The sequence below is a fragment of the Aulonocara sp. 'chitande type north' Nkhata Bay genome, linkage group LG12 (genome assembly GCF_057382095.1).
Source record: "Aulonocara sp. 'chitande type north' Nkhata Bay isolate Kocher_YH1m ecotype deep benthic linkage group LG12, A_spYH_male_GT1.1, whole genome shotgun sequence".
Lineage (NCBI taxonomy): Eukaryota > Metazoa > Chordata > Actinopteri > Cichliformes > Cichlidae > Aulonocara > Aulonocara sp. 'chitande type north' Nkhata Bay.
Window position 1 is genome coordinate 32,842,048 of NC_141355.1, and position 24,762 is coordinate 32,866,809.

The 24,762-nt window shown below is 40.4% G+C and overlaps 1 protein-coding gene across 1 annotated transcript in view; it reads right to left on the reverse strand.

Annotated features, from left to right (window-relative positions):
• Window positions 1-2,024: 2,024 nt before the first annotated feature.
• The window catches only part of rtn4r (reticulon 4 receptor), a 51,790-nt gene continuing 29,052 nt past the window's right edge, over window positions 2,025-24,762 (reverse strand). Inside the window, exon 2 of the mRNA XM_086315201.1 lies at window positions 2,025-7,670. Within this exon, the coding sequence (XP_086171327.1) occupies window positions 6,289-7,670 (1,382 nt within the window). The 3' untranslated portion in view covers window positions 2,025-6,288. The remainder of the gene's footprint in view (window positions 7,671-24,762) is intronic.

Consider the following 24,762-nt stretch of genomic DNA (forward strand, 5'->3'; position numbering starts at 1 on the left):
TTGGGAGGAACGGCCTCCCTGATCTGAACCCGAGCGGTGCTTTGTTATTGGACTTCTGTGCTAATCACAGTTTGGCCATAACGAACACCCTGTTCGAACATAAGTGTCCATAAGTGCACGTGGCACCAGGACGCTCTAGGCCGTAGGTCGATGATCGATTTTGTAATCGTATCACCAGCCCTGCGACCATATGTTCTGGACACTCGGGTAAAGAGAGGGGCTGAGCTGTCAACTGATCACCACCTGGTGGTGAGTTGGATCAGGTGGCGGGGGAGGACGCTGGACAGACCTGGTGCACCTAAACGCGTAGTGAGGGTGTGCTGGGAACGTCTAGCAGAGGCCCCAGTCCGCGAGATCTTCAACGCACACCTCCGGCAGAGCTTCAACAGCATTCCGAGGGAGGGACTGGGGACATTGAGTCTGAATGGACCATGTTCAGCGTCTCCATTGCCGAAGCTGCTGCATTGAGCTGCGGCCGCAAGGTGGTTGGTGCCTGCCGTGGTGGTAATCCCCGAACCAAATGGAGGACACCAGAGGTGAAGGGAGCCACCAGGCTGAAGAAGGAGTCCTATCGGGTATGGTTAGCCTGTGGGACTCCGGAGGCAGCCGACAGGTATCGACAGGCCAAGCGGAATGCGGCTCGGGCAGTGGCTTAAGCAAAAACTCGGGTGTGGGAGGAGTTCGGAGAGGCCATGGAAAAAGACTTTCGGACTGCCTCGAACAGATTCTGGCAAACCGTCAGGCGTCTCAGGAGGGGAAAGCGGTGCTCTACCTGCACTGTGTATAGTGCTGGCGGAGGGCTGCTGACGTCGGCTGAGAAAATTGTCAGGCGGTGGAAGGAATACTTCGAGGACCTCCTTAATCCCACTGACATGTCTTCCGAGGAGGAAGCAGAGTCTGGGGATGAGGGGAATGACCCGCCAATTTCCGGGGGCGAGGTCACTGAGGCAGTTAAACAACTCCTTGGTGGCAGAGCCCCTGGTGTTGATGAGGTCCGCCCCGAGTTCCTGAAGGCTCTGGACGTTGTAGGGCTGTCCTGGTTGACACGCCTCTGCAATGTTGCGTGGAGATCAGGGGCAGTACCTGTGGACTGGCAGACCGGGGTGGTGGTCCCCATCTTTAAGAAGGGGGACCGGAGGGTGTGTTCCAACTACAGGGGGATCACACTCCTCAGCCTCCCTGGGAAAGTCTATGCCAGGGTGCTGGAAAGAGAGTTCGTCCGCTAGTCGAACCTCGGATACAGGAGGAACAATGCGGTTTTCGTCCTGGTCGCGGAACACTGGACCAGCTCTTTATCCTCTCGAGGATACTTGAGGGTGCATGGGAGTTTGCCCAACCAGTCTACATGTGTTTTGTGGACTTGGAGAAGGCATTCGACCGTGTCCCTCGGGGTGTCCTGTGGGAGGTGTTGTGGGAATATGGGGTGTCTGGCCCATTGCTACGGGCCATTCGATCCCTATACAACCGTTGCAAGAGCTTGGTTCGCATTCGCAATAGTCGTACTCGTTCCCGGTGGGTGATGGGCTCCGCCAGGGCTGCCCTTTGTCTCCGGTTCTGTTCATAATTTTTATGGACAGGATTTCTAAGCGCAGCCAAGTGGCGGAGGGCTTTCGCTTTGGTGGCCTCAGAATCTCATCTCTGATTTTTGCGGATGATGTGGTTCTGTTGGCTTCATCGGGTGAGGGCCTCCAGCTCGCACTGGAACGGTTCGCAGCCGAGTGTGAAGCAGCGGGAATGAGGATCAGCACCTCCAAATCTGAGGCCATGGTTCTCAGCCGGAAAAGGGTGGAGTGCCCACTCCGGGTCGGGGATGAGTTCCTGCCCCAAGTGGAGGAGTTCAAGTATCTCGGGGTCTTGTTCGCGAGTGATGGGAGAAGGGAGCCGGAGATCGACAGACGGATTGGGACTGCAGCTGCAGTAATGCAGACGCTGCACCGGTCCGTCGTGGTGAAGAGGGAGCTGAGTGTAAAAGCGAAGCTCTCAATTTACCGGTCGATCTACGTCCCTACCCTCACCTATGGCCACGAGCTGTGGGTAGTGACCGAAAGAACGAGATCGCGGATACAAGCGGCAGAAATGAGCTTCCTCCGAAGGGTGGCTGGCCTCTCCCTTAGAGATAGGGTGAGAAGTTCGGCCATCCGGGAGGGGCTCAGAGTAGAGCAGCTGCTGCTCCACATCGAAAGGAGCCAGCTGAGGTGGTTCGGGCATCTGACAAGGATGCCCCCTGGGCGCCTCCTGGGTGAGGTGTTCCAGGCATGTCCCACCGGGAGGAGGCCCCAGGGCAGACCCAGGACACGCTGGAGAGATTATATCTCTCGGCTGGCCTGGGAACGCCTTGGTATTCCCCCGGATAAGCTGGAGGAGGTGGCTGGGGAGAGGGAGGTCTGGGCCTCTTTGCTTAGGCTGTTGCCCCCGCGACCCGGCCTCGGATAAAGTGGATGAAGATGGATGGATGGTTCTACATTGACCTTCTGTGTTGTAAGTTACAATGATTGCACAGCCATTAAGGATCAAATCAGCTTCTAAAAATTTTTCTGTTATTTCTCCATCTGCTGGCTTCTTACTGTCTTTGCGGCTCGGGACCAGCACTCCTGCTGTTGGACAGAAAGACATCAACTCAGTGATAAGTATTTTGGTTTTCCAATATATTAGCAACTGTCAGTGACATTTATATTAATCAGGCTGAACTTTAATCATACTTTAGATCAGCCTGTTTTACTTATTGTTTTATTTGTGCTTTGGTTTGGGGAAGTTGTTTCTTCACTGATCTTTTCCTGTCTTCTGTTATTAGACTTGAGATATGGACTGCACTATGCTGTTGCTGTTGACTCCAGTTAATTCTACAAGACATGCTGTGTAAGTAAACAAACAACAACAGTTTGGTCTGCATTTCTTGAAAGATCACATCCCCCAAACTTAGTTTAGAGGGTCTACACTGTATATAGTGAAGTCTGCAAGTTTTCTAACAGAAAAATTTGTTTTGTGCCCAAATCATTTTGCACATCATTAGAATGGAAATTATTGGCCATGTTTGCATAGCCCTTTTTAAAATGATGCTTTCATGACATTATTGTGTGTCGGGTGGTGGTCAGGGCTATCCAGACTAACAAGTGGGACATTGAATGTCACCTCTCCGGTGGGGAGGGAGCCTGAGATTGTCTAAATTGAGGTCTGTTCTATAAATGCAGAAAAAATGTTTTAAGAAAGCAATTCAGCAGTTCATGTTCCAAAAAATATGATTGTTTGCTTGCAGGACAACAGGAGAGATGAGTCCTCCGTCACAGATGGTGTGGTCAGTGAAGATGGTCGCCTGCAGGTTCAAGCTCGTTGCATCTCCAACCCACATCCACTGCCACTGTACTTAAGGGAAATTAAAGACTTTCTTCAGCACCTACATTTGGGTCACCTCGATCCATGATAGTCATTCAGGCAGTAATGCCTGGACTGGAAACAAGCCATCCTTAAAATATTACAACATTCCAGCTCCTGCATTGGGATGAAAAACAAATGTGTTGTTTAAATTAGAGACTGCACATGTGACAGAACTACAAATATGTTATTTTGATTATATAAGTAATGTAAGTACAAAACAAACTTGTGGTAGGCCTAAACTTATTTTCAGAATAATTACATCTGAGACTTTGTTTCATTGTAAGATTATAACAGTGATGGCAATATAATTGTTTGTTGTTCATGAGAATAGTGTCCAGTATGTTGGCTGTTATACTTTGTTGTGTTTGAAAATAAAAGTTGGGCTGATTTTAACATCATTACAGAAAGTGTTAGTATGTTATTTTTAATCATATTCAGGTTACCACAAATTGATTTTTCATTTAGTTGAACTTGAAATGTTTGTCAGTAGGTAAACAATTAGTATTGTACAGTCAGAAATATCAAGTTATTCTTAATACTGCAGACTTGCAATGTATAAGTTGTCCTAACAGTCATCTTACGTAACCTTTACTTAGTTTTTTTTGAGGCAACGAGTTTGCATAGTTTTTTTGAGTTCTTTGAACTAATTAGATTTTACAGTATAGCTCAATGCCAAATTTTCTTGTTTCTTTTTTTTGTTTGTTTGTGATTATTGTCTGGCTAGATATACACATATGATTTGATCAAGTCACGTACAATTACTGGGACCCTTTCAGCCTGCTTGTGTATCAGCATAGGGAAGCCAGCTTGTTTTGGAAAGACTTTGATGATTTCCCTGTTGATTCCTATTTAAGATCAATATCCTCTCACCTCCCCCTCTTCTTTTTACACTCAATGTCACTTACCCATTATATTGTATATTGTATAGCTTTCTTGTTATATGTAAAATTGTATTTATTTAAATTTTTACTCTTTAATTATTTTACTTGCATTTTTAATCACTTTTATATTTAAATATATTTAAATGTTCATTTGCTATTTATCTAGGGATTGAGAGTAACGCAATTTCTATTCTCTGTATGTCCTGTACATGTGGCAGAATCGACAAATAAAGTTGACTTTGACTTTGACTTTGACTTCAGTTCTTTTAGATTTTAGGGTTAACCAATGACAGCCGAAAGCTGCAGGAGTCCCAGCCTTCTACTTTTTCTACTTTGCAAAAAAGAGATGTACGGCTGATGATAAGATCTTGACTTAATTTAGTGATAAATATAACTCCACATTATCTTGGCCTTGTGCACAAGCTGCCATGGGCCTACCACAGGCAACTAGCCCCAGCAGAGCTGTATGACATAGAGACATTTTAAAGCTTAAATTATTCTGTATGCAGATATTTCATACTGTATTTTCTATGTGAAGAAAGCAAAGCAGTTCTTAATAAGATGCCTTGAGGGTCTCTTCTGTTTTCAAAGTCAAGGTTGTGATGCGAGGAGTCACTTTTTAAATATTCTTGCAGCATTTTCATACATTGCTTAATAATTCAATCAAAATGATGAGGGATGTGGCAGTGTAATATACAAAACTAGGTCTAATCATATTCTGAATTTTGTAAGCTGCCTGAAGCGAATCATTCAACATCATCATACTACATGTGCCGCAATCATTAAAGACTTGTAGATATACTGCATGCATGTATGTTAGATTATCCACTGATTTGTGTGATTTTTCAGAAAATCGTAGTTACATGGACACACTGTGGAACAACGGGCGTAAAAATTAATTTCCATTGTAACTAATTTTTGAAAAAAATATTTCTTCATCATTATGAGAGCAAAGTCAAAATAAACGGGCCCATTACCTGAAAGAAATAAAGTGAAAAAAGTCTGAAAACTATGTCACTCACAGGATAATTTTGCTGTTGCTCTAGCAGGTTCTCTTCGGACTGTGTGGAGCATCACAATGCTGAAACTTTGAAGAAGCTGAGCAAAAAACAACCACAACCTGGTTGAATAAAATTTTCAGTTGACTCTTTTTTTTTTCCTTTTTTTTTTTTGATAAGAATTGTACCCTTCCAACATCTATAATAAATAGAGAAAATCTTTCTTTTTTTTTTTTCTCAAATGATAGCGTAAAACTTAGACTTCAGATCTAGAAAAATTGGATAGAAAGTAATTGTCCTCTATATTTAAAAGCACCACACAATAACAACATCTAAGAAATAAGAACTTTTATTCATAATATATTCATACTTGTACACAAGTAAAATAAAATGCATATCTATGGTTCCATTGCAATCTCCATGAACAAACTGATAGCATTGTTGTTGTTTTTTTGGTAAATGCTATCCATTATCCTTTCTGTCATGAAAATATAACTAAAATCAGGGGAGGCAAAACATTTTTTTTTTTATAAACATAAAAAACCAAAACATTACCCAACAAATGCATGACTTTGAATAAATAATGGGGAGAGATTGTTTATCTTCATGAAACAGACCAAACATTCTTTGTGTGCTTTCTGTCTCTGATTTCCTGTACGAGTGTTCTTATTCTTATGTTTTTTCGTCTTTTTTTTTTTTTCGTCTTCCAGTGGTCTGTCTAAGCAGTAAAAGCTTTTGAGAGGGAAAGGGAGGAGTCTCCAAAGTGTAGCTTAGACACAGTACAGTTGAGTACATAGAGAACAAACAATTTTGGGCACCAATTCATTATTTACATTAGATCTGTAGTGTTCTGTAAAGGCATCCATTTTGTTAAATGTACTCTAACGTCTTCATTATTGTTTTTCCTCAGCAATGTTGGGTCAAAGTGACTCCTCTCCTTTTAGTCACTGCCAGCCTTAGATGCCACTGCATCTTCTGTATCATTGTCATGAGCATCAATATTCTTGAGTCCAGTGTTCTGAGGGAAAGCGGGAGTCCTAAGACATGGCTAGAGATATCCAGGTCATGGGAATGAAGAGAAAGTGCAGCACTTGCAAATTAGAACCCCGACCTTTGATGCAGTGGGTGTCTGATTTTGGCTTTTTGGAACACTTCTTTTTCTTTTTGTTTGATGCTGTGGATGATTCCAGGTTGTCTATAAGGTCAGGGTTTAAGTTTTCCAAAGACCTTTCCAGGGTGTTCGACAAGGTTCCTAGTGGTCCATCATTCTGCTTGTTTTGGGTCTCATTTTTTGTTCTTTCTGGATCCTTATATTTAGTTTTGGACATGTTCTCCTTTTCCTTAAGGGGGTTGTTAGTGATTTGGCGACTCTTTCCAGACAGGATAGAGGACTTGTCATTATCTCCAAGGCAACACCTGGGGATGGTGTCCCCCACAGGGCTTTCAGTGGAAAGGAATTTTCCAGACTGTGGCTTGGAGCTAAAGAGATTGGTCTGGATTTGAGGTGTTTCCACACATCCCTCCAAATCTTGGCTTTTCAGTCGTTTAAGGTCCTTTCCCGCCAGGAACTCGGGGACATTGCACTCCAACTCAGAGCTGGAACCTTTGAAACGTTTGAACCAGTCCCACAAGCTTCTGGCCCGACAATCACAAATCCACTGATTCCCATTTAAACGCAAATACTGGAGAGAAACCAGTGGGTCCATGGTCTCCCCTGTCAAGACGGTAAGATTGTTGAAGAACAAGAACAAGGATTTCAGCTTACCGAGGTCACTAAAAGCCCTGGGTTGGACATAAATAACCCGGTTTTGGTGTAGCAGCAGCCGGTCCAGATTGATTAACCCTCGAAACATGTTGTCTGTTACTATCTTGATCTTGTTATTGTGCAGGTGGAGATAGGTGAGGTTACCAAGATCCAGAAAAGTGTCATCATGCAGGGTTAGAATGTTATTGTCCTGCAGATAAAGGTACTGTAGAGAGAACATTCCTCGGAAAACCCCAACAGGGAGCTCTGACAGGCCACACCTGTGCAGGTGAAGGGTATGCAGCTTAGTTAAGCCCCGGAAGGCTGTTGGGCTGATGGTGCGGAGGTTGCTGTTGTCTCCAATGTCCAGTTCCTCCAGTTTTTCTAAGCCATAAAAGGCTCCAGCCTCAATGTAGCTGATGTTGTTGGAGTACAGCCAGAGAACAGTAAGATTATGGCAAGAACTGAAACTGGTGGACCGTACCACCGTCAGCTTGTTGCTCTGGAGAAATATTCGTTGGCTCCGTGCTGGGATCTCAGTAGGGATGGAAAACAGTCCTTGTTGTTGGCAAGCCACAGTGGGCCTGGGTTCTCTGTAGCACACACACTTGGCAGGGCAGCTGTCAGTCTGAGGCACAAGGTTCAGCCACATCACCAGAAAAAGGAGTCGCCCCCCTAAGGAGACAGAAAATCATCAGTAGATTAGTAATTAACGTAGGCAGAAAGATTTACTAAAATAGGTAAAAACAAATGTCTCCAGGTCAGGTTGTAACATACAAAAACCCTTGAATCAATAAGTAGATTTCAATCACACAGCAAATGTAGAAACAAGCCTGATGCAGAGCAATGAAAATTGTGGCTGAAACAGTTGTGAAGTTTCTACTTGATAATGTTGTGTTTTGTGACAGGATGTTACTGTATAAGCAAAATAAGACTCCACCAGTTAATGTGACAGTGCACACCAGCAAATTACAAAACAGACAAATTCCAAAATATTTAATTGCATGAAGTATAATATTCAGCACATTACTACAGAATACCTAATCCTCTTCGTAACAGAGATTCAGCATGAAATTCAACAGTCATGTTATTTGGATCTGGGGACACATTGCTTCCCTGATGACTCTGATGACTTAAAGACCTAAGCAGCTGAAGAAGTCTCATTTAAAACTGAGTGGGTGTGTTTTGTATGGAATTAGCTTGCTCTAATAGGGGGGGACACAACTAAAGATGTTTTGATCGTCTAGAAACTGACATTTAATGTGAAGATTGCAAAGAAGCTTTCATGCCAGGGATTGATGCCAAGGGCCATTGTGGAAATGGGCTACAGGACATATTATATGACACACCACGAGGTTTGTAAAAATCCATGTTTAAAGTAATGCATATTCATGACGCCACTGTTAGCATGAACTTGTTAAACACGACAATGACTGAAGTGGGCTCAATCATGTAAACAATGACTTTTGACATTATTTTGTTGTAGGAACAGCTGAGGTAAAAATAAAGTATCTATTGGGGCTGATATATCTTCACGTAGCGATAAAGGTGTCAAAGTGTCAGAGCATGTCTAGTATCATCATGTAATGGCAGGTACTCCTTTAAATCTCTGAATCCTCTTCAGCTCCTGTTCTTACTGAGGATTTCCAATCTCTGCTCTCATGCACATGTGAGGAATCCCAGGTTTGCAGGCATGACAGGTAGTGAGCCTCTGGAAAATGCATGAGCCTTAGTCAGCCCTCCCTCCAGCCTCACTCTCCCTCTTCTCATTCCCTTGCAATGTGTTGTGGTGCAGCTCATCTCTGGACCTTGTTAAACGGAGCTCTGGTGTGGCCTGACAGCAGCCCTCTGCTGCACTTTCCTTGCAATCTCCCTGCTCAGCCGTCAGACTGCCACCGGAAAGCTGTCAAGGCTTTCCACTCTTTCTGCATCGCAGCACTTTTCCCTCAGCACTGCCTAACAATAGCAATATTTTATCGCACGGCACGCTTCGTGTATCTCCTATGCCGTCTTCATTTTTTTCCCTCTCTCTGCTGTCTATTCATTAACAGGCTATTTCCACCCACGCATTGCATGTCAAAGCCTGGGCTCCTCAGCTCTCTGCATAATGTCTTGTCTTTGTTAGCATCTGTTGAAAGATAGCATATGCCACACAATGTCATGAACTCCAAAATGCATCTTCACTGGATCAGACCAATTACACTATAACCAGAAATCTGACAGTCATAGCATCCTGGCAGTTTTGTATTATGTTACACTTTCATAATCAAGTATTTGATGTCATAGTGTCAGACCTTTCACCTTTCACTCTACAGAGAGTCATACACAATAATCTGAAACGTTACATAAAAAAGTATGCTTTGGAGCTGTCCTGATGTTGTTGTTGAGTTCAAGTTGTGGAGTTGTTGACACAAAATACAACAAGGTTATGGTGAAAAATCCATTCCTTATCAGCTTCTGCCAGCTTTGGTTTCAACTCTTAATCTTCTACTATCTCTTTTGTCAAAACATGGCTCAGAGCACAGCTTTCCCGCTTTCATACCCTGCCAGTAGCCTCTTTTCTAAGAGCTATATTATTGCACAATAGCAACCTTCTAGTCTGTTTAGGCGCGGACAAACTTCTTTGTTTTCTCTTGAGAGACACCCGAGTCAAGTACATCATTTCACCTTCTCTCTCTCCAAGACCAGCACCTCTATTTACATTTTCATTATTGGGGTGATCCATGTATTCTACAAAAACTAGTCTTGCAGTGTCTGTTTCACTGGCTGCTATTCTGTAGGTGAAAGTATCACTTTATTCACCCATCTTTTTGAATGGCAGTCTTTAAAACCTGGACTGAAACGTACTAAGAAATGCAAAAAATATGTCAAGCTTTTTATTGTTTGAATTTCAGGATTGTGATAAAAGAAAAAACAAATCAATATTCTGAGAAAGTAAATCGTGAAAACAGTCAGTGTTGTAGATAAACAATATCAGCAGCCAACTCCCATCCAAAAATACTGGTATCAGTACCCTAGTAGTAGCTAGAGGATACAATACTGGAATGCAAAAACAGAGAGTTGTCAGCAAGAGAGGTATGAGTGGGTGCAGACTGCTTTGTTTACTTATTGTATGAGTGAGAAGTCACTTAGCCAGTCTTCTCACTCATTTTCATGTGCCTCTGGCATGTTTGGAGTTGGTGCTCCTTTGTCTTAAAATACAACATACATTTAAATGCTCTGGACCTTCCAAGGAACACAGAGGGCATACTGGGACAGCAAATTCAGAGTGCTTCAGATTCATCACGGTGGCTTTGCTTTGAAGGGCTGGGGATTGGGCAGGGACAGCTAACATGACAGTCTTATCCCCTTGGCCCAGAGTGAAAGCGATGTCTCTGTCAAAGATGAATCACAGTAGTTCTCCAGAGGGACCTCCTGGCCTCCTTCTGAAATTATACATTATTGTGTTTTGAAAGGTAAGAGAAGAAGAGAAGAAGAACTGCATATGAGAGCAATGGTCCCTGACTGAAAGGTCATGTATTCTCCATGAATCCCTCTTTGTATGCATATTTTTCTTATATCAATGTGAAGAGAAACTGTGGATGATACTACTAGACCTCTTTCCTAAAAATTATAGTAGGGTTATGTTCACATAAAATAAACTGCTTCCATAATCAAATAACTGATGTCATTAGAGTGGGATTAGAGTCAGAGGTTTCACCATTTACTCTGCAAAATGTACGCTGCTGATTTAAGAGTTTATATTATTGAATGCAGATTTTTTTCACGGATACATTTTCCCAATTAAATTCTCACTTCCAAATACATTGACAATGTTTGACAAACACGTTCTTGCTTTCGTACTGTATCTCTGTCTTAAGCCACATGGTAAAAATGATGAAGAAGCTTTAAAGATGTGGTTAATGTTGTGAAAGGGTGTATATATTAACCTGAACCATGATATTTTCCTAAATCTAACCAAGTAGTTTTGATGTCTGTGCCTAGTAAAACCCTGATCTGGGAGAAAGTTCAGCATTTTTACTGATGCCGCCACCATCCCCTTTTCTTCTGAATACAGAATTTGTCTGTCTTTATAATGGGAACTGCTACCTTTCTGGCAGAAAGTCATACTGCTGCAGGGAGAAAATATGTTACCCTTAAAAGGTAACTGAAAATGCAGTTTTGCTGTATGGAAACATATTTTTTAGGATACCGGGTTGATATGACAGTTGCATGAAGTCCAATTTTAGCAAAGCCTATGCAACTAGAAATGACAATCTGAGCTATAGAGTAATATAGGGCAATAACTTGAGGCACTGCCTACTCACAAATCACAAACAGAAAACTGTTATGAAAAGTGAAAACATAGATATGAAACTATATTGTACCACTAAGAAAACATTCCAAATTCATTATTTCTTTTTTAAAGACAAAACTACTTTGATGCTGTTTATGCGTTTATTTGTTTTCCCTCTGTCATTTAAAGTGTATCTTGACTTTTGGAACTCTACTGTATCAACTTTTTGTGTAAGTGTTATGACACCACGTCTTTCTGTGTTAATTTATCCTCAGGGGTTGACTATTTTTGCTCTGTGTTCCCTTCCTTCTGGTATTAATTACAAAGCAATATGACAGCTCTGTCTACTAAATTTCTTTCTTAAATACATTTGTTTGAGATTTATCATAAATGTTTGTAATCAACATATCTTTGCCCTTTATTTTATTGCCTTCCTCTTGTTATTCTTTTTTTCCAGGCAGCAAATCATTTATTTATGATTCGATAGACGCTATAACCATCTTAATCTTCTAACATGGCTAAAGCTGTGAAAGATTTTATTGTAACACAAATCATTATGATTTCCTGATAGCTGATACTGTTGTCATTGGCCCTTTCATATTCACATTCAATTTATTGCCATTTACCCCAGTGTATCATGGAATAAGTGGTTTCTGTTTTAATCTATTATTATTATTATTATTATTATTATTATTATTATTATTATTATTATTATTATCATCATCACTATTAACTATTTTACATAAATAACGTAACTTGACATGATTTGATAGTTTAAACCAATGTACAGCACACTGGTATGAATGTGAAGAACCTGAACAAACGTTTATATGAAGAAACTAATTACATTTCTCTCTGTAAAGCTTCTCTTTTTGTCTGTTTAAACTTTGGATACATTCTAAAACTTTCATTGCTGTAGAGATTTTTACAAAATAATGCTTTAGGAAAAGCAAGAATTACAGGGTAGCCTATAGTCCCTCGGTCATGACAGAACCGGAGGATATTCCATTTAAGTTTGCTTTGAACCTTTTTTCCTTCATAAGCCTGTGAAAAGTTTTATTAAGGAGAAGAAATGGTCTTCACTTTCAAGAGCTTCACGGAATTGCAGAGGAATTGGTTGGAAGGGCATATTCATATGGAAAAAAGTTATGATCTGAAGTCCACATTGACCTTTTTAATGCTACTATAATCACTCTGTCACTGAAAGTATAGTTTTCAAAAGAGACACTTTTCATCTGTTACTCGATTTTCATTGGTGTTAGTCTTACTTGTAAGTTAAGTTCTTCACTTATATATTCCAAAAGTTTTTTTTTTCACATAACCTGCAGTAAATAGTATAACATTTACTTTTAAAGTTTTGTAAAAGGCAATTTAGTATTTATTATTGAAAAACTTTTCTTTCTTTCTGCATCCGGATGTGGACCTGTTTCAATTTCAACCAATCTCCCAGAAGAATGTCCACAAAAACTCAAAACAAATACACAAAGACAGATTTGTGCTTGTCCTTACAATATTGATGAACCAGATGCTATAATCTTAAATAAAGATGCACACATCAGATCAAACAGGTTATTTAGGGCACTATGGACCAGAGACTTCAGCTGGAGTCTCTCAGCTAACCATAGTGTTGCTGGGGCACCAGTGGCAGCTTTAGCAACCAGATGAGCACACAATTAGAAGACGAACATGGGGACAGATGAGGTCCTGTTTGACACACATCTGACACAGCACTTGCCCAAACAGATGGCTCATGAATAACTGAAGGAACCGGAGGTCGGCAGGCAGAGGAAAAAACTGAGCCAGCCAATGGTGTGTGTATGTAAAAAGGTGGGCCTGCATAGATTTGCATGCATATGCATTTACATACATTCTTTTATTGCCTGGAGAAATTTAAAATAAATGGCAATGCATCATGCACTGAATACTTCTGACTAAACCTAACTGTGGTAGACAAATAGGTGGTCATGTCAAACCACTGAGAAATGGCAGCAGTAACAAAAGGCAGTGGGCTGGCAAGATCCTGACAGTTAGAGACTGAGCTTGCAATCAGAGGGCCGTCGGATCGAATCCCTGCTTGACTGGCAAGCAAGTGGAAGGGAAAGTGGAGGTGAAGAGTTCTCCCTTTCAACAACTGCCATCAAATTACCATCGACCCTTCAATGATGCACTGACCTCATAGCTGCTCAAATTGTCACTCAACAGGATATCATTCGAGACTGTGTTAGGCTCAACATTTGCAAACTGTTAGCGCTGTATACCGCTGTGGAAGTAAATTGATAAATAAAAATACTCAACTAAAAATGTGCACACGTACTATAACAATAAATATTTTCAAGCATTTCTTTTTTACCTCTATTTTTATTTAATGCTTTTTTGTACTTCAAATGCCAAGAACATTTTACATATAACAAAACTATAAAATCAGCTTATGCAACAAAATGTAATACTATAAGAGGGCATGACTTAATGTTTCCTTGAGAGCCATAAAAACATTATTCAGTTCTTTTTAAGCAGTGCTGTGTTCAATTGCAGATAAATACTGAATAGTCAATGACATGTTCAATTGGTGGCATGTCCCCTAGTATATGATGGATAATTCTTGCATCAGTGATTGTGCAACTCTACAGTGCTTCTGCAACTATCAGTCAGTTTATCTACTAAATGGTACTGCCTTTTCTTCCAAGTTGCATTAATGATAGCTAAGATAGAGTTAGATATGCTTGAATGCCACTAAAATGAAATATTTGTGAAGTGGTGGCAAAGTGCCATTGGATTAAGGGGCAGAAATGGCATATTCCTCACAACTCTATTGTATGTTGGCAGCAAACCAAGTGGCCTTCAGTGCTTCTACAACTCACTATGAAATGTTCCATCGAAGGCGTTAGGAGTCAAGTCTACCCGTGAATTTGAGCCATTGCAGAATGGCTCAAATTCAGCTTTATACCCACCCCCACATGTCACAGACATGGACAATTTTCTTGTGTGAAACCATGCAAAATGCGTAATTCAAGTAATGTTAACTGAAAATAATGCTAGCAGTGTGCGTGTTTGTGTGTGTGTGGTGGGGTTGGCTTTGGGGGACTCAAGGAGTTCAGATGCACTCCTTGAGCCACAGAAGACCAAAAATTCAGAATGGCCTACCTTAGGGTTTGTGCCATGCAGACTGCCAGTAGTGCAGTTTTTTGCTTAACAGAGTGTATGAGGCTTTACCTTATCTGCACATAGCTGGAAAGAAAATAAATGAGGGTAGCAGCTACAGTACATGCCCCATGTGCCTAGATGTTGTTTTGCTCTGAGCTAGACTTTAGCGCAGGTGTTAACAACATTTACAATGCATTCTTTTTGGGGGGTTTAAACAGAGCAGACATGAAGGACCTGAGAGGATTAATGTGAAAATCCTTTCTGCAATGAAATTCAAAACAATGGTTAAACAACAGTTTAGAGCCAAACTAATAAAACAATGAGTGCAGTGTTTGTTTAATTGCATTTGTCAGTAATTTTTAATATTTTTTTATCATTAATGGGTGTTAGGTTAGGCTACTCTTAAATGCATCTAATCATGAATGGATGGATGGATGTTTCCTAAGGTTTGCCACTATGATTTAGAAAGTACTTTGCATGGTCAAAACTGTGTTTGTTTTGATTTTTGTATTTAATTGTTTGCAATGTAACCAGTTCTATTTATTGAGTCATAGATGTTTCACATTAAATAAGTTATGTTGTTTCCAGAGTGTCTATTGTGGACGCACATCATGTTGAATGCAATAAAATATTTACCACTCCAAAAAAACAAGTCATGGTCCTGCATGTGTAAGTTGATGGAGACTGCTACAATCACATTTAATGTATTGCCGTGGCATGAAAATAACGTATCACTAGTAATATTGTTCTCAATTATTTGAAAAGGATAACAGCCCATGCAAACGAAAGCTTCAGATAATGACACCATCACACATTAAGTGTTAAAAACAAAAAGTTTCTGCTCTGCTCTGAAAGTGTCAAAGCAGTGACAGCCCCCACAGGCGACCCTGTATATTGCTGCATCTAAAGATGATGAAACACAGTTTGGTCGAGCTGAGAACATGCGGTAATAAGTGGTTGCACAGCTTGATGTCATTGTAGCCTGTCTTTGCTGTGGGCAAATTTGAGCTTTCAAAGAATAGTATACTGTGTTTAGCAGGGCTGGAAGTAAAGTGGGTGCAAACATTAACCACTCAACATTTTTCTGATGGCTTCATTACTACAAAATTCCTATGTTTGGCAGATGCCCTCTTATACAAGCAATGATTGTGCTTGTTGAAGAGAAACAAGCTCTAGATAAATTGTTGCATTTGTGTGAGTTACAATTGGGGGGAAATGCACCAAACAAGCGCTTAATCTTTGCCCAGTCTAGACAAAACAAACATCATTCTGTGAGTAATCCATGTAGTTGTTTGGGAGAATTGCTTTGAAGAAATGAGTAGCTGTAGGGAAAACTAGCAAGGAATTCAGAATTCCTACCACCTTGTTGTTTTTGTTCTTGAGACAGGCGCTCAACTTAACCTTGCAAAACCCTTGCATCAATGATCGAAAAATTGCAAGCATATACATTAGTCACTCTGAGGTAATTCATTGGTGGGTGTACAGCAGAGACTGGTATTTTCAGTTGGCAGATTTCTCATTCATGTGAAAATGCAATGAATGACACAGGTATTTCAATGCCTAGGGGTGATAGGTAGAGAAAATGAGGCTGAAAATACTTCTGAAGACAAACCATTATTGACACCCCTTTTTACTGCCATAATGTGTTATCTAACCTTCTTCAGTCTTCTCCACTTTTGCAATATTGCACTCTGCTATACTGGCCTGCTGACTATGCAGGCTGGTTGCAAATGTGTCCTCTTCAATCACCTCGCACTGAAACTAGGAAAGAAGAAAGGCCCGTGTAGGAGCCATTTTTGGGTTGATACCTTATGTATGCTGCTAGAGGTCACCTTTTGGGTTTTTTGGTATGGTGTGTTTATGTGTAGGTATTTAAGGTAGACACATGTAATTAACACCAGGTGTTTTTGTTTGGGAGGAAGCAAACTGTTTGTAACTGCTGCGCTGTTATGTTAAAATGGTGTTGGAATAAAGATTCTAAAGGTCAAGATAAGTACAGCTGGAGTTATTGGGCTGTACCAGTGATATCGCGTCACCCCCGCCAACGAACACCTCAGTGGCTTCAAGCGTAGGCTTATCCTCTACAGCCTGCTTGAACTACAGACCATCTCACACTGGTCGCAACACCTGTCAAGATGTTGATATTTCACAATCCATTAGTCATCACTACATTGCAACATCATTACATGACTAATCAGTACGAATTCCTCAGACATCTAAATACCAATCAAAGAACTTTGTGATAGTTCCCCATCACACTAGTTGTCTCCAGGACTAGATCTCCCTATTAAGACATACACAAATGCGCAGAAGATTTGAGCAAACAATTGCTAGTAACCATATGTAAAATGTGTTTTTAGCAGATTAAAAAAGTTAATCACAACAGTGATATGTCAGGCACTCAAGCTGAAATGGTACACTGTCCTGCCCCCTTTACATGTGTACTAGTATTTTGAGTTCTGGGTTCTGGTTTCTTATTTGGTAATTTCAGATTGTTTTCATTATTGCTGATGTCCGAATAATGTTAGTTTAAGTTTTGATTTCCCATGATGCCAATTCCATGGATATTACAGTACTTTGAGTTTTTTCTTGTTACTTTAAAAATCTGTTTACTGCCTCTGTGTTCTTTTGTATCATGTTTAATGTGTGCTCTTTGAGCTCTATCTTTATTACTTCATTTTCTATTTGGTTTCATTGTGGGTGGCAAATGGGGTGGCTGTAGCTCAGGTGGCAGAGCGGATCAACCACTAACCAGAAGGTCGGTGGTTCGATCTGCTCCAGTGGCTGCTCCAGTCTGCATGCCAAATATCCTTGGGCAAGATACTAAGCCCATGTTGCTCTCCGATGCATCCATCGGAGTGTGAATGTGTATGAATGTTAGATACTTAGCACTTAAGCTTAGAAGTGCTTGTGCTATTCTTTGTCTTTTTTGGTTACTGTTAATTTCATGTTTTGTTAAGTCTTTTTGGTACTTTTGTCAGCTACTAAAAAATGCTTTGCTTTTTGTTACATGTGCCCTACACTCCACTAGTGGTGACATAATTAAACTGAAAACTATCGATATCTAATGAAAACATTTGTCTATAAACAGCTGATTTACTTCACTTCATTCATTTTGAGGCAGGGGTATCTTCTAGTCTCATCTGTTAGAGATGCTTTACTGAAGCCTCAGAAATGGTACTGGAGGCAGAGTTCTAGATTTTGAAGTAATATAAATCATTTTTGTATAACAATGTGAAGAATTTCTTGTTGTTATGCTCCCAGAGAATATGATTACTGAGTTTTGATTTTGTTTTCCCCCTTCGAGCCTTTTTTTTCCTCGGCAAATTCAAATAGTTTGTCTGCAAGTTATCTGTTTTTTGTTAAGTTTCACTTCTCTCATCAGCAATGTTTTTAGTCACAGTAGGCGGCTCTAGGAACATGGTAGAGCATTTAGCAGCTTAAGAGACAGATTTTTCCCTTAGGCGCTGGTGAAGAGCAAAAGGCAGATAAAAGGAGAATAATAACTGGAGCAGTCAATAGATAGCCAGGCAAATAATTTGCGAATAAGTTGAAGTCACACAAATGACTGCTAATGTTGTTGTTGAATATGTACAAATGTATTTTTAACAGCATGTTTACAATATCATCATTAGGTTTTCAATACATTAGTCTTTTTCATAAATTGTTTCCACTATGTTATAAAAATGAATGAATGCTTTTGTGTTTTAATATTTATTTTTTTATCAGTCATTATTCAAACACAGGGCAAACACAGAAGGACAAATACCTGCTCTCAGATCCACGCCTACAGCCAATTTAGAGTCACCAAATAAGCTGACAGCAGGTCCCTAGAACTGTGAGAGGAAAGCCACACGCAGGTACAGAACATGAAAAACCTACACAGGGCCCCAGCTGACCAGCATGTTTGAACCACAGCACAACAGTACGATTCAAAACAGTGTAAGTCGGGTGGTGTTGTTTTTCTCAGTAAAATCACAGACTGCTCAACAGACAAAATGATAGAGCTCGCTGTGATATCTGTCATACAGCGCAGCAGTTATCAAGCTGTCATCTGTCAACAAATTGTTTAGCTATATGACACACAAGAAAGTATACCTTTGAAAGAGATGAAAAGGCAATCATGCGGAATGTAAGATCCATGCCTTCTTAAAAAAGGTATGACATTTTAATAACATTTTAATGACATTTAATTGCCCTCTAGGAAAAGGAAATCAATGAGATCCCAAGAGGAAGAAGATGAATATGGGAGTTCCAGAAAATAAGATGAGGGGGGAAGCTAATGTCCAGTTTGCTGCATGATATAAAACACTGGGTTTGTGTAATTGTATGTAGGCATGTAATATTTATACTATTGACTCATACCGTAATGCCAGCAGGTTAACTGATTCCAATCATTTACAGCAGATCCAATCACTGCATGTGTTCTTTTAGGGTAGGAATTATGTATCCATTATCTCATGCACTTATTCTTTAGCTTGTTTTATTCCCTCTGTATGACTCATCAGACACACAGTAAAGGAACTACAGAGATGTCTGATGAGTCATAAGAAATCACAGGAAAATGAAAATGATGAAATACAAAAATTTTGTGGAAGACTGCAAGCATTAACTAATTCTGTCCAGCTTCCTTGTAGATCCATCTATTTTGGATGTGTAGGCAGCCCTGGAGGCATGTTGACCTGAAAAAGACAAACCTCTCCCTTCCTTTCATCTTCTGAGTCAGTTCCTGCAAGCAAATGTATTACGGCCAATATCATGAGGCCTACTTCTGCTGTTCTGCCCTGAAACAACAGCAGTGTTCTTAGCAATGTTTTGCACCTATCACATTGGATTTTTACCGGCCATTCTTTCAAAAATAGTGTTGTCAGAGGAATGCGCTGGAATCTAGTTGCGTAATGAAAACTATTGAAAACCCGGTAAATAATTGTGGAGGCAGCAATACTGTCTGTGAGCAGATGTAGGTGGATTTTGACATTTGTGAGGTATAGGATCTCATATCTTCCCCTGCCTCCGCATACATCTGATTCATTCTTCATCCTAGACCTTCCACTTAAACCCAAAGCATGTGAAAACTGGAGGTTTGAAGCAGAATTTGGCCAGCATCCGTCGATTCACCACTGACAGTATGTGCTGAGGCAAAGCAGATGGTAGAAAACTCACTGTGCTTAAAAGAAAAATGACAACCGCTGGCAATTTACTTGAAAATGGAATACAAATGGAGTGGAGTTGCAGGCCTTTATGAAAATAAGAGGTGAATAATAAAACCACATTTGTTTGCATATGAACAGAATGACTTAAAAGGGGCATTCTCTAATAAATTCTTAGTGTTTCATTTCAAAGTGAATATTTTGCTTGTGAGAATGCAAAATAGACAGAAAGGATAAGTAAGCCTTTCAAACTTTCTGATGTAAATGTCATAACACAAAACACCGAGTTAGCCATCTTATTGTTCTGAAACAGAGCAGATATTTGTTGATTCTAGGATCTCAACTTCTGCAAAGGCCTTCATCTAGAATCTTCTTTAGTTTCAATGAGTAGGAAAGAATGGGATACTGGGCCTTTCCTACAGATATTTTTTAGGGACATGTTTTCCTAACCTCGACCCCTAAAAACAAAAAGAAATGGCTGAAGCCTGGTTCGTTTAATAAGCTCACTTCACAGAGCGTCTTAAAGCAAGCACTCGCTCCTTTGGAATAATGAAAGGGGAAAGAGATGTGCATTATTTACCACCCGCCTCAGTACCGCCGCACCCTGCGTAGACAAAGTGGCCTAGTGCAGGAAAATGGATTTTCCTGCAGGGGAGCTCAGATAAGAAATATACGGGGAAGGAAGAACAGAAAACAAAAAAAGGGGTGAAAACAGAGAGACATTAGCCAAACCCAGAATCAGTTAAATTTCTTCACATCAACCTGTCTACTATCTCCACCTCATCCTCCCTGTTGGCCTGATAAGGGCAGTTCTTTACATCAGAGGCCTCCACGGATCAGTAACCTTTTTTACTGAAAAGGTCGAGCATTGGCCCAAAGCTCAGTTCATGCTGGGAAGTCATCATCCCTGCTCTTTATCTCCCAGGTGAGGGATGATCCAAGGCTGAGTGCCATGTCAGAATGCCCCCAATACGCCCTCTAACCTCTTCAATTCCTGGGCTGCTCCCAGAGATAGAGAGAGGAAGTGTAAACTTGGTTATATGCGCACAAGTTTGCATCACATCACACTATCCAATAAGACCAGACTGGCAGACCACTAGTGGCTCAGTGATGCTGCAGTGTCCGAGCAATGGGTTGGTCAGCCTACACCCCTCCCTTCTGAACAAAACAGTCACGAGTTGAGAAGAGGGGATAAACACACCAGCATATGGCGGCCACCTGAAACCTTAGCTTGCCTCCCAGAATCCAAAAACCTAAAGCAATTTGCACACATCACTTAACCGGATTCCAACACAGGTGTGTATGTGTGTGTATCTGTTTATATGAAATTGCATCCAAGTATTTGTGTGTATTGTTGTTGCTGTCACAGTTCCAAAATAACTGTAACACTGTAAATTATGCGCTGGCGCAATTTGCGTGTCACTGTAGTGTGGGATGACCCAACTGACAAGACTTCCTGCTTTGCTGCCTGGGTAATGAGTCATTCCAGCCCTGGAGAAAAACAATCTGGTATTTTTAAACTGCATCCTTCAGCTGTTCCTTTCTCCCTCGAGCTCCATCTTGTAAGCTCTCAGTGGCTTGTAATACGAATGCCATTTGTAGTTCTTGTGCTAATGGGCCTGATATGTCTGAATAATAGAAATGCATTGCAGACCTTTTAATGGTACTCTTGGTTCATCCATGCCCCAACAATTCTGATTTAATGCTCTACACAATGCAGCAAAATGTGAGATTACCATTTAATCAGTAGTCCAGTGCTATTAGCGTTTTTTCAGGTTATAACACTCCAGCGTTTAGAATGTTAAAAGCGAGGCAAACACTATGTGTTACATAAATTTTAGAAAGTATGCTAGTCTCAGTTTTAGAATCACACAGCACCGAAATATAAGAATATGAGTTTGAGGGAGCTGTTGGATAAAATAAAAGTGAGTTGGCCAATACGTCCCAAAATTAAACAGTGCACAAATATTTAGATTAGAATTAACTGATCTACCACTGCAAGAATACTACGAATGTTGAGTGTCTTTGAACGTAGCTGGTAAATTACTTTAGAAGTTGATTTTAGTGAGAAAAATGTTCATATTGTGTTATATTATGTGCCTGTTTTGTTGTTTTGAGATTTATCTGACTAATTGCATCACATTGTAAGTTTAGTAGGTTCAATTTGTATATATGCAAAACTCAAAAGCCACCTCAATCCCAGGTCTGTGTTTGTCTTATATAATCTCACACCATATAGCTTAACAGCTGACACCTGCAAATTTACTTTAGTTTTTTGAGTCACTTCACCAAAGATGACAAACAATTATTAGTAAGTTGCTGCAAAACTCACTAAATACAACATGTTATCTTTACGGGAATTTGATGTGTGTGAAAATGAATTTCTTATGATCCGTGCGTTTTAAGGAGCTTGGAAATAAAAGCAACTGGACTAGTTTCTTCAAGATGTTTCACCTCCCTATCTGAGAAGCTTCTTCAGTTCTAAGTCTAAATGGTGGAGAGGCCCAGGTATTTAAGCCCTAGTGGAAGTTGTTGCTTAAGAGGGTCGTTGACCCACTATTGATCATGTGGCTTACCACATGAGCCAAGGTGTGAAAAAGAGTGTGGGTCATTATTAGCAGGGGTTTGGGGTGAAACCATTGTGAGACCGTGCCTCACCCTATCATGCGACTTGTTGAGATCAAGATGTGATAATGATGTACAAAAATGCACAGATACTTTAGCACAGTGTTTGTTATATCTTTTTATGTGTGTTGAAAGGCAGGAATATGAACTGCAGATGACTATAATTTACATACTGCATTCTTGCTTGTCATAGTTAAGGGTCACGAAAATGTTACAAAGTGCTGCCAGTGGTTCTTGGGCCACACTTTGAGAACTGTGGCTCTAAGTTGTTCTTTTGGCATTTCCACATCCCAGAATCTACTCCTAAGAAGCCATCAAGTCTCTTAAGTTAATCCTCGTTTCTATTTAACATTCTTTGATTGTTTGTGTTTACATACACGGCTTCTGTTCATGTTATGCAATTGTATTAGCTGGTAGTTTAGCATGCTGTTCACATATGCATGCTGCTGAACATGTGGCCCTGTTAGAAAAACAAGAAGGAAAAAGAGAAAGACAGACGGCGTTGGACAAAATACCGCTTGATCCCCCCTCATCTGAAAACCTCTAAAGTCGACTCTCCAACTGACTGCATTCTGCTTAGAGGAGCGCGGTGCCACATTACCTGAGCAGCCATCGCCTGACAGCAGGGATTTCAATCATTGTGCTTGGCTCATATCTGTATTTCCTCCTTCACCACCTCCCCCACATTCCCAATGCAGCCACCTGCCACTGTCATGCTAATTTACTAGTGCACACTGATGTGAGCACTCATGTTTTAGGGCTTTCTCATAGACACCATCATTGGCTGGCAATTAAAGTTTTGTGTAATTTAAAAAAGGAAATATGAATAGAAACAAGAACAACTTTGCACTCTCCTGAGGAAAATTTGACATGACAATGGAAGATGGTTATGCACATTTTCCAAAGAACATAATAGCTTTGAAACAAGTATGACAGAGAACAAAGAAAAGTACTGTAACTACATTCATCTTCACAGGTAGGCAGCGCATTTCTCCAGGGCATCTATAAATAGCAGCTGTGCAGCAACTGCAGTGGTTAACAATAGATTATGTTTGCGCTTTCACTTCTGCTGCAACTAAGGTAAATGACCTCCAGTGAAGCAGAGTAAACAGGAAAATAGATGCTCTGTGTTTTTTCTAAGAAAGAAATTATGAGATTGCCATTAGTCTGGCAAAATGCAAGAGCGCTGCAATGAATTGAACATATAAACACAAATCAACAAATCTTAATGTGTCAATGTTGGTTCTACGATTTTACACAAACTCAACTTAACCAAAATGCTAATCTTCATACACATTTACAACTTTCACAAAGCGGTTGGGGCTTTTAAAAACAAAGCACCATGGACTTTCAGAGCTCACTGGGAGCTTATGCAGTTTCCACATATCCATGTGAATAATAATAATAATAATAATAACAACTTTATTTATAAAGCGCTTTCAAAAAAAGTGCTGTACAACTATTTAAAACTAAAAAGATAAAAATAATAATAAAAGCGATACATAGCAATACAGGTAAAAGACACAATACAAGTTAAAAACAGTAAAAATTTAAAAACTAAAAGCCATAGAATTAAGACTTGTAAGATAAGGTGAACAAATGTGTCTTCAGCTTAGTTTTAAAAACTTCCACAGAGCATGCCTGCCTAACATCTTGAGGGAGGTTGTTCCACAGAAACGGGGCACGAAAAGAAAAAGCACGCTCTCCAATTGTCTTTTTTCTGGCTCTAGGAACCTATAGAAGGCCAGAGTCCTGAGATCGGAGAGCACGGGATGGAACGTAAAGATGTAAAAGGTCGGAGAGGTATGAAGGTGCCAATCCGTTTAAAGCCTTGTAGGTGAGCAGCAGGACCTTAAAATCTGCTCGAACCTGACAAGGTAGCCAATGCAGAGATCTCAGAACAGGGCTAATGTGCTCAAATTTCCCAGTTCTTGTTAAAATGCGAGCAGCTGTATTTTGCACCATCTGTAGACCTCTAAAACTTTTCTTTGGTAGCCCAGAAAGAAGAGCATTACAATGTGAACATGACATGCTATGTGTGATTAATGCTATTACTGTCTATGCCAAGATAAGAGCTCAATTAGCTGTGTGGGCAAGGACCTTGACTCTATCTCCAATGACTAATCCCATGGTTTTAGTTATGATTAGCGAAAGCAGAGTTTTAATCTTTGCTTCACAGTGCCTGGCACTAGCCCAGACACAACTGATTTTTTTTTTTTGTAAAAACGCACTCTGCGGTGAGTGACACGGTTTCAGCTGGCCTGACCATTTGTACGATAGGGCCTACAGGTTACATCACCCAATCCTGCCAATCACTGCCATTTGTGTGCTTTGGTAATATCAGTGGCAACAATCATTAGCAGGAAATGAATTAATCTGCCTTGATAGTATTAAGGAAGTGCTGCTTCCTGAGAGTTACCATCCATACTAAACCCACTCATCCTCCCAGAGGGGAGTCCTGCATACGTGATTGAACTGGTGCTGGTTTCCTGTAAATGTATTTCTTGGTACAGCAGTATTGTCAAGGGAGATCATCTGAAGTATATAATCTCTAAAGAACTTTGGAATTGTCAAA